Source organism: Poecilia latipinna, unplaced genomic scaffold (assembly GCF_001443285.1).
Source record: "Poecilia latipinna isolate Pla-1442-1.1 unplaced genomic scaffold, P_latipinna-1.0 Scaffold744, whole genome shotgun sequence".
Lineage (NCBI taxonomy): Eukaryota > Metazoa > Chordata > Actinopteri > Cyprinodontiformes > Poeciliidae > Poecilia > Poecilia latipinna.
Window position 1 is genome coordinate 17,787 of NW_015113360.1, and position 10,767 is coordinate 28,553.

General features: G+C 41.0%; 1 protein-coding gene across 2 annotated transcripts; it reads right to left on the minus strand.

The window, feature by feature from the left end:
- Positions 1-1,111: 1,111 nt before the first annotated feature.
- vrtn (vertebrae development associated) lies at positions 1,112-5,986 on the minus strand. 2 transcript variants are annotated; one of them, XM_015045798.1, is made up of 4 exons: positions 5,757-5,986; positions 4,325-4,363; positions 3,862-4,193; positions 1,112-3,767 (listed from the first exon to the last, which is right to left on the minus strand). In XM_015045798.1, exons 1-4 carry the CDS (start codon positions 5,776-5,778, stop codon positions 2,016-2,018), a joined length of 2,145 nt encoding a protein of 714 aa, XP_014901284.1. In that variant the 5' UTR covers positions 5,779-5,986; the 3' UTR covers positions 1,112-2,015. The 2 variants fall into 2 exon arrangements, with proteins under 2 accessions (XP_014901284.1, XP_014901285.1); XM_015045799.1 differs by lacking the exon at positions 4,325-4,363.
- Positions 5,987-10,767: the final 4,781 nt, after the last annotated feature.

Genomic DNA, 10,767 nt, shown 5'->3' on the forward strand with positions numbered 1-10,767 from the left:
TTCCTTCTACTCAATTTTCCATAAACATTCTTCATCTGCCAACTTCTTAAGTTAAGCCTATATTTAAACATAGCACTATGTGTCGTGAACTTATTAAATCTGAATTTGTCATTTTCAATGACTATAACAGTTTTATTTGGTAACACTTTATTTGAAGGGATGTGCATGAGACTGACATGATGCTGTCATAAACATGACATAACACCTGTCATGAACATAAAGGAGTCTTTATGAATGTTTATAACTGTTGTCATGAAGTGTCATTCGGTAAATAATGACACTTTTAATGCAAAGTTGCTCTAAAAGTTGCATGAAAAGTCCATTAAAAATGCCAACTTTGCAGTAAATTATAATTTAAAAAATCATGCAAAAAAAAAAAAACTAAAAAGCTACTTAAAAAAAAAATCCAAAGTACAAAAGTCACATTCTAGAGAATCGAAGAAAAACAACTTCATCGAAAAGAAAAAGAGAAAACCAAAACGACTAAACGAGCTGGTGGGCATTGGGAGGTCGAAGTTTATTTCAGTCTCGCTGCATTATTTGTGAACTGTTAATAGAAGTTTCTATGCAACACCTTCCACTAAATTACCCCAGTACTTCTAACAGAGTTAAGACAAAAAGACACACACAGCCCCAGCCCCCTTTTCTGCTCTGTATACCTCAAGTCCCCTCCCTCCACCTCCAAAACTCTTGGATGTTCTTGGCCTTATCTCACTTCAAACTCCATGCATACATACAATTAGCCCCTCCTCCCTTTTCCCTACAGGCTCCTGGACATTTACATAAACACAATAGTTCAACGGAGAGGAGATGGTGAGAAGAACACAAAAGCCCTCACAGCTATTCTGATGCCAGTGGCTTCATTTGACCTGCTTTGGCCGAGGCTACCACGGGATTTTGATCTTTTTCAGTTATGCTTCACATTTTGTTTTCCAGTTATGATTTTCCAGTTGTTGGGGGGGGGGGTTTTCTGCATCCCTCTACTTTATTTGTCAAAATAAATCATCAAATATACTGCACCTTTGCAACTGAAACCCTCAGCTTCAATACTTCAAAAATATAACCTCTTGCATAAAGACGTAAATCAAAAATAATAATACAAAAGATTCAATTATGTTAATGCATGCTGACTGTTTATTGACAAACAGCTGAAGATTACATAACTACTCACCCAGCCCTCAAAAATTAATGTCAGTGGTTTGGACATGCAATGAGCACAAAAAAATAAAAACACCAGCACAAAAATTTAGCTTATACAGAAAAATCCTTCACCCTTCAAGTGAAATAGGTAGTTTTAAAACGCTACAGATTAGAAAAAAGAATAAAACAAAACATCAACTGTAGTCAGATTCAAGTTTCTTCCACCTCAAAAAACAGACTCAACCCACTTAACAAGCTTGTGCATAATTGGTTAATATTATACATTCAGTACTGTGATTGGTATCATTTCAGTGCAAATCTAGTGTGACAAAACCAAGTGAGGATTTCCTGAAAAACAGGCATTCAAACACCAAAAACTTAAGAAAAAGGCGTTAACAGTGGAAATCTTTGCATTCTGCATCTTAAAGATAAAAATGGGGCTCGGACGTTTGAACAAAGAGGAACAATTTGCATAAGCAAATACCTGCTGCTTTTTAGCTGTGAAGAAACAAACAAATTTTCAAACTGCAACTGATGCCGTCAGTTCAGAGATTACATGCAAACACACAACAATAAAAAGCTACTTAAAAAAAAACAAAATCCAAAGTACGAAAGTCACATTCTAGAGAATCGAAGAAAAACAGCTTCATAAGAAAAAAAAAAAAAGAAAAGAAAACCAAAACGACTAAACGACGGGCCTGGACTGCCTTTTGCCTTTAGTGGAAAAATGTGTTTTAACAGACCCGCAACTTGATTTCTTTTCACACGTGCAAATGTTCAGGAGGTAGAAATGATCCAAAGGCAAGGCTAAGCCAATTTACTTAATGTGGATTTAACACTGCAGGTAGTTTAGATTACTTCAAGCTTACACTGATTTACCCATGGACCAGTGACACGCCGTGGTACAGAGCTCGCTTCCACATGTAGTATGTCGAGCGCGCGGTGAACGGGAAGTAGGATCGAAATTCTTTGAACGTGGGGAAGGACTTCTCCTCGAAACGCTGCTGAAGGAACAGCTTGGCTTTGGCCTTGAAGTTGGCGAGAGCTACGACATCCACTGAAAACATCTGTCCCTCCGGGGGCACCCTGCTGGGGAAGGGATGCTTTATCTGCGGGACATCAAAAGAAGGCATGGCGGGACATTCCAGGTACTGGGGGATTTGGGCAAATGGGAGCCCATCCTGCTTCACCGTTGTCTTGTTGACGTTACTTTCTGTGCTCTGTAGTACATTGCCCTCTGCACCCTGGGTGGTCGTCACCTTCTTTGTCTTGTGGTTTTGGCAGCCGCGCCACAACCAGTAGAAGCACGAGGAGATGGAGGGGAACTTGAGCTTGAATTTTGTCAAGGACCAGTTAGATTTCTGAACATGCAACTTTGCAGCTTCTCTTAACTGTTTGCTACTCAGATAAGCCAGCGTGAATCTCCTGTGCTTGTGTCCCCAGACCCTCATCTTCGGCACGGTGTGTTGAGGAAAGCCAGGCAGCATCAGCAGCTGACCTTTTGGGCTCTCGCTCTTGTCGGCATCTGAGCTGTCTTCGCTGCTGCCGACGGTGCCTTTGTACGCCCGACTGAATAGCAGGGCTTCTCTTCTCCAGTTGTAGTAGGTTGATCGCGAAATTCCTGGGAAGTTTCTCTTGAATATCCTGAAAGGGAAGGAAGTGTTCATGGCAATGCAATTCTGCAGGCAGCGTTTCGCTTCCTGCATGTGTGCTATATTCTGAGCCCTCTCCGCATCCATCTTGCCCAGGTTAAGACCGAACATGCTGGCCACGCTGTCGTGGTGGTCCGGCTCGTCTTGCTTGGTTTCGGGTGAGGACCACATCTCCTGCTCCGTGCTCTCTCCGGGACTGACCTCTCCAGTCGAGGAGGATGTGGAGAAGTGTCCTCCAGTTTTCAGGAGCTCATGCTTCCAGTTGTAGTACGATGACCTTGAGATATCAGGGAACAATTCCTTAAACTGATGCAGGGGAATGAGCTTGCCCTCCAAGAAGCAGGCCTGGAGAAAGTATTTTGCCTCATACCTCGCTGTGGACTTTTTGCAGTTCTCCTGCGTCTGCCTTTTCCAGCGGTAGAAGGTCCTTTTGGTGATGTTGTACTTATCCTTGAGACTTGGGTAGGAGAACTGCGACTTCTGGTTCAGCTGGTCCTCGCTCCTGTGCGGAGATACCATCTCCTCACTTTCAGGGCTTCCACACATGAGAAAATCCTCCTGAACCAGGGAGACAAAATATTTGGGCCTGAACAAGGACTCGGACTGCATGTCCCCAGACCACATTATGTGAATGGTTTGTGGCTCCGAGTCTTCGGGCCAGGTTCTTGGGCGTATCAGTCGATTGAAATAGGGTCTGATCTTGAGGTTGAACATGGGGTAGATGGAATAGATGTTGAGCCGGAGTACAGATGACAGGGCGTAAATATGCCACATGTTGGCATAGGAACCAGGGAAGCAGGACGCTTTCACATCTGCATCAAAGATGGCCTCCAGGACAGCTACAGGCAGGTTCAGCATGTCTTCAGACTCTTCTGCACTAAGACTGAATCGGACAGCTTGGAGCATCATCTTAGAATCGATCATCCCTGATAAGTAGTATCTTTTCCACAGCGCCATTTCCACCACAGTCCTCACCTGGGAGGGAGAATATCATTAAATCTGATCTTACAAAGCTACAAAATCCCAACACAGCAGGTTAAATCATACACATGTAGTTCTGCCCACTAACCTGCAGCTCCAAGCTGAGTCCAGTGTTGCCCACAAGCAGTGTACTTATAGCATCAAACAGCAAGTTGCCTTCTCCATTACAGCTCAGAGGCAGGAGTCTCCTGGGTGCATCGGCAGGGTACAAAGCACGGGCTGCTTTGTCCACATGCGTCCATTCTGCAAAATCCTGACAGGGGGCCGTAGGGGGTTGAAAAGGAGGGAGGGCCCGCTCTGCACCCACAGCCACTCTGATCACAGCATCCAGGCCGGGGCTCTCTGTGGCCTCCTGGAGCTCTCGCAGGACGGACAGCACAACCTCATTCCTTTGGATCATACCTGTAGGTTTGAGGAGAGCTGCAAGGAGAAAGGAGACAGCGTTTCATTGTCGACATGACAATTTAAGCACCAAACTGCAGCACTTTTTATCACTCATCAATGGATTTGAGACGGTCAATTATGTATAATGAAGGATTATTTTTCCTTACCATTTTTGTGTCTCTCACAACTAACATTGGAGGCATTGTCTGAAATAAGAAGGTGCAGTTGACCACCACATTTTACTAAATAAACTCATATTCAACATATGATTGAACAACTTCTATGAACATGGAAAGCACACTCAAAAAACCCTGCAAGAAAGATATGCTTCTATGAAATCCCAACTTCATGACATATAAACAATGCTGCTGTGATAGATGGTGTAAATTTTTTAAAGCTGACACCCAGAGGACCAACAAGTGGCAGAGGATTTTATTCAGCTTATCAGGACAAAACTAAAGTTTTAATAATTAGTAATGACCTTCACAGATGAAAAACTTAAAAACTAATCCAGAACTCTTCCTGTCAAATTGAAAACCTGGGTTTAATAATAAATTAAGTTTTGCTTTCCTATCACATCTAAACCATGTAACTAAAAGCACATTTTATTACCAGGAGAGCACATCCAGAGTTTCTCTTTCAGTCCAGACTTTAATGAATGTGTCTAACCTGAACATATAGAGAGCTATAAAGCTCTCTATATAAACTATAAAAAAAATAAATAAATAAATAAAGCATCTCTACAACTACGCCAACATCCATCTGCTTGAATGCTAATCAAGCATTCAAGCTTGATTAGATATAATCAAGACCTCAAAGAGAGAACATATAACTCTTATTATCAAAACATTTCCACCTGTGTATTTTAGAAATTATTGTAAGGTGCTCTTAATTAATTTTAAAGGTCATAGTCCTGTATATTCATCTGATCAACATTTATAAAAAAAAAAATAAAAAAAACACCCAGGATCCCTTATGTCTTCTAAACTAGTGTTTTGATCATATTTAAAGCAAAAACAAAAATCCATGATAAGGCATCATTTTCTTGGTAAGGCCTTGAAGAGTTTTTTCAAGTTAAATATATCTGGGTTTTTTTGTGTTTTTAACTTCATATTGATCAATATAATATATTCTTTATTTTATTGATAACCTATATACCAATCAAATAACTTGCTGTAACTAAAAGTTTAACTTGAAGTGATTATTTATTATATTAATTTTAACATCCTTATCCAGGCTACCTCATCGTCGTCATCATCATCATTAGAACAACTGAGTTAAGTCCTTCAATTTTCATTTACATGCTTGGCCTTTAACTCTTTTTTGTTTGTTTGTCTGCCTTGTTGAATTTCTTCTCTTTATTTCCTGTTTTGTTCCGATATAAAGCCGTCTGTCTTGCCCTTTGTACATGGAAAGTGCTGTGTAAATAAACTCATCGATAACTTTGCGTGGGGTAATTATACTTATCCAATTCTACAGCAATGCAATCATCATCGTTATCATTGCAAGAGCTGCCTACATTTTGGTTGTTCAATCCGAATCAGTCGACGTTAAGTTAACAGGTTAAAACAATAGAAAAATAATTTCATCATTTCTTACCTGGGCGTCCTGAGACCAACATGAGTCTCAAACAAAGTCACAATCAATCACGGCGGAAGGTTACACCGTTCGCGTCGTGGTGATCTGACACTATGAGCTAGTCCGTCGCTTGCATGTAGCTCCTGTCCGATTTGGGGGGCTGATAGGCGGAACCTCACATCAGGAAATTGTCAATCGCCGAATCGCATTTTCTATCCCACTTTTTTCAGCCCTCTCTCTCGCCCTCTCTCTCTTTGTATGTGAAACGCCTCCCTCCGCCCTCTTCCTCGTGCTCTTCCTTCTCCTTCCCGTCTCTTCACGTTGAGCCAGGGTCAATTTCAATGTGAAGTGTTAACAAAAGCCAATGTGTTAGGTGCCATAAGAATAAGAGGAGGGGGGTTCCGGGGTAGTTGAGTATCGGTGCTTTTAGGATTTTATTAACTCACTTTTGTTTTTGTTCTGCTTCAGAGCTGTCAGCAGGTCACTTCCAAGGTTATTTGCCAAGTCCTCAGCAACACTCACTGCTCACTTGTGTTCAGTGGCGATTCCAGCCCGGGACACCATATGAGGTGGAATTGTCTCTTTCATCAACAAAACAGCAAAGTAGTAATTTATTTTATTTTATTTTATTTTTTTATGAAATAGGTTCTGAATTTACAGAGACTGTGATACCTGTAACCTTCCTAAACTCGAAGCCTGATCAATCTAAATATACACAGTTTTGAAGCTTATCTCAATGAATGTTGGTTTTTAAAGCTTCAAATTAGCTGTAAAAAAAAAAAGAAGCAATTTTATGTGTTTCTACAAATGTTTATAAATGTCATATTCGATGGCGCTTCCAGAACGTTTGTAAAAGCATTGGCCACTTAAAATCTCCCGAGTAGGAGGAGACCAAAACCAAGAGCCATAATGGCTTTTTAGGAGTGTTATTATGCTGTTAGGATAGCAAGGTAGCCAGCAGCTTAATAGAGGTGACCACTGCCAAATCTGTCAGGTTTTTTTTTTTTTTTTTTTCCCTAAATTGTGCACCCTGGGTGGTAAGCCGTATCTCTCATTAAAAACAGACTCTGCTTCTGTGTAACATAAACCGTTATTATGACAATTAAAGCTAACATTACCGCAAATATTAATAAAAATAATAATAAAAAAAACCTCTTAAAATTGCTGTAATGCTAGTATTTCTTTGAAACACAGTCTCTAGTTTGTTCTCGGTAGGCTGCATGAGAGCCGGTTTGTTGATTAGAAGAACGAATGTGCAGACGGGGTGTGGGTACGAGCTTCATGAGAGCGAGAGGAAGGCACCTGAGCTCCAGCTCAGAGGGTTTCTCTACTGTATCACTTTTGACACCTCCTCTCCTGCCTTTTTTTTTTGCAGGATTTCTCTAATCAGCGCCTTTTGTTCCACACACGCACAACAATCCCGGCGACTCCTTCCCCAGCCCCCCACCGTGGACTCTTCTCACACACACACATTTACACTCTAAGGGACAGCAGCATTTGGCTCCCACTGATCGGTCCTCTCCGAGGCCTTGGCAGACAAAGTGGTGCCTGAGTTCACTGGGGTTCAAGGCTTTTTGCCCCTTGCCTGTCTTTGTTTGGGCTTGATGAAAAACCTATAATTTCACATCTTTCGCTTGTAAGCATTGGATGAAGGTTTGTCTTTTGGGGATAATGTTGATATTGTTTTTTTTTTTGTTTTTTTTTTTGAATGATGATGTCGTTTTCTTTATCTTCCCTAAGGAAGATAAGTTTGTGAGATTTGATTAAACACAGTTCCTACTCTCAAACTTGAAAAGGTGACAATTATTTTGTAAGCCTTATCTTGCAAATGTACTCATTTTACATTCTATGTGTTTTATAATTAGCACAAACACATCACTAGCACGTTTGATAGTTAGTTTGTAGAACCATGTCTTGCACCCATAACAACTTTAGGTGTATTAAAGCATACCAGGCTGACATTTTGCCTATTTTTTCTTTGCAAAATATTTACAGCTCAGTCAAGGAACATCAATTTTCAACCCTGCCACAGTTTCTTAATTGTGTTTAGGTTCTAACTTTGACTGGGCCATTTTAATGTGCTTCAATACAAACCACTATTGATGCTATATATTTTGAGCTGTTGACATGCATACTTGAAGGTGAATGTCAAGCCTCAGTCCCAAGTCCTTCCAACTGCAGTTGCAGTGCATACTTTTCTAATTACCACCTTCCCACTTGTAACCAGCTGCTGAACAAAATCCTTCCCACATCATGACACTGCCACCACCGTGCTTCACCATGAGGATGGTGTTCTCAGAATGATGTGGAGTGTTGGTATTCATGAACATACGGCATTGTGGGCTGTCTAGCTAATAGTCATCTTGACAACAGGATTCTCCCACGTGAATCTTGGATCTCTGTAGCTCCTCCAGAGTTGCCGCGGGACCCTTAGCTGCTTCTGAGATTTCTCCCTCTTGGATTACTGCCTGGCCTTACAGTTTAACTCGGCAGATTTGCAGTTGTGCCACACTTTTCCTGTTTTTATATCGTGGATTGAACAGAGCTCTGTGTTTAAAAGTTCAAAGGTTATGCTCTTTTAATAACCTAACCCTGCTTCAAACTTCTCCATCACCTGATTTCTGGCACGCTTAAGAGCAAGTGTTCTTTATCCTGCCTGTTCCCTAATGTTTCCTAGCAAACCTATACACAAGGCCTTCACGTATTAAATCAGGGATTTATTTACTTTTATTTTAACTTGAAAGGGCAACTGTTTTACACTGTGTTTTATTTCTGGGCATCAAAATATCGAGGGCTGTTCGTAAAACCTTTAGAAAACCATGAATCTTTCGTTCTCCACTTCCCTTCACAATTACGCATCAGTTTGTGTCAGATGATCAGTGCAGTTTCAGGTGGCGAGCTTGAATGTAAATAGGTTTAAATGATACGACTGCTTTGTCAAGGCTAAGAAAGTAACGCAATTCGAGTATATTCATATGGAAAAGCTCCTTGCCTTCACACCATTGATAATCTTAAGAATACTTCAGAGACATCCAGTGGAGACTTTTCTGCTGTTCTGAACACTGGCTTCTCGGTGTGTTTCCGTTAAACAACAAGCTCAGTCTGTGTCGATTCCTCATGGCTGTTTTCCAAAAAGTTTACGTTCCAGTTATTAATCAGAATCTGCTTCCACATGAACTCATCCAGGCATTTATCTTCTGTACTCTTCATCCCCTGTTTCTGTCCGAGTCAGCTCCATCGCCTCAACCCCCGCAGACTCCTATCTTTAGCCAATCACGCACCTTAGGTGTGTAGATTAGCTGTGCTGCGCTGCACTGTGAACACAGTAGTGGGCTTGCTGGAAGCATTTAAAATGTAAATAGGGCAACACCGGGACCGGCTCCGGCAGTCTCTTACCTGCTGTGGCTGTGTGTGGCTCTGTGCTTGTGTGCGTGCGCAGGTGTGTGTGTGTGTGTGTGTGTGTGTGTGTGTGTGTGTGTGTGTGTGTGTGTGTGTGTGTGTTTGTGCAGGGGGGAGGGAGAGCAAACAGATGTGAGGACGGGAGCCAACTTCATGTTTAAAGTTAGTTGAGCATGTTTGCTAAAGTGGTTTGTGTTTACCACCGAATGAAACTTGAGCCAAACAGACTGGCAAACAAATGCCTTGCTCCTGATTCCTGGCAGCACATGACAACGGTCATGGTGAAAACTGTGATTAAAGACCCATCTCTCAGCAGAGCTCTCTGTGAAATCAGCCCAGTGCTTTTCAGTTTGTCTGGTTTTACAACAATGCTGTAATCTTTAAACCGCCCCCCACCCCCACCTCCCCCTCGCCCTCTGCCTGCTTTGTAAATGCTTGAACAACAAGGTTGCTGTCGGACCAGATTGGTCAGATACTCAAATTTGTTCAGCCTCAAGTGGCCTGAATGCAGGCGAAACCTGATGTCATTAGTTTATTGCGTTTCTTTTTTTTTGCCCTCATCCTCTATGATGGTTCAGGACTACAACATGATCTCTGTGTTTCAGACCGGGCGATATTCTGCCTCCTCTAATGCTTGTGAATCAGACACTCAGTATGTAAGGTGCATTCTGTGGGCTTTTATAGATACTGTTTGATAAAGTAAGTACTCATCAATATTCATCAAAGCAGATTATTCCATAAATTAAATTAAATCAGATTAGACTGATGGATGTTAATAAATATTGAACACACGATGAAAACAATGTTCAAAAAGTGTAGGAAGTCACTAAAGCAGCAGAAATCCTGTAATAAATGCCTATTGGTGTTCATTTAAAGTGATAATATTCTTTGAGCATGTTCATATGTAATCAGTTATATGAGAGAGAAGTGGAAAGAAGGGAATACGTGTTTTTCACTTGTTTTAACTCTGAAACCAAATAAAATCATGACGTCCAAGGAACACAGGAAAAGTGCAATATGTAAAATGCGATTAATATCTTAGACTGTATGTGTTTTCTTCTATTTGCAAACCTTCAAAAGTGTATGAAGCGGAAAGAATAACAACGAAGGTTAAAAAAAAGTAATCATTTCAATTTCTCTGAATGCTCTCTTATCTATCTTTTTCTAAGAATTTGCAAACAATATCTACAGGACCATGTTTTTTTATTCGCAAATAAGTAAACGCTCTCTGAGCCACACTCTGAACAACCTTCAACTGTGCTGATCAGCATTCAGCTGTTCTCTCAGGATGACAACCAAATGCTTTCAAAAGAGATGTTTACATCTGAGAGGGCTTCTTCTTTCTTCTGTCTCGAGAGGTTGACCTTCGGATACAAAACAGGATGATATGGAGGCTTACATAACCCAAGAGAGGACTCTGGGGGAGCGTTTCCTGCAATCAAAAGATGTTTTGTTGGTGATGATGTGGCTGTAAAAAAGATACATCAGATGACGGTTTTTAATTGAACTTTGTCTTTTATTAATAGACACTGTGTGCAAGGATTTTGGTCCCAGAAAAATAACATCTCTTTCAACTCACAGACATAGAAGAGCAATAGATATAATGTGCAATTAAAGAAGCTCAAAGAAAATG

Coding starts and splice junctions, on each gene's coding strand:
- vrtn (XM_015045798.1), bottom strand. CDS start 5,778: ATGTTGGTCTCAGGACGCCCAG. Junction 4,364..5,756: donor GTTGGTCTCAGGACGCCCAG/GTAAGAAATGAT, acceptor TTCTTATTTCAG/ACAATGCCTCCAATGTTAGT. Junction 4,194..4,324: donor TTGTGAGAGACACAAAAATG/GTAAGGAAAAAT, acceptor TTCTCCTTGCAG/CTCTCCTCAAACCTACAGGT.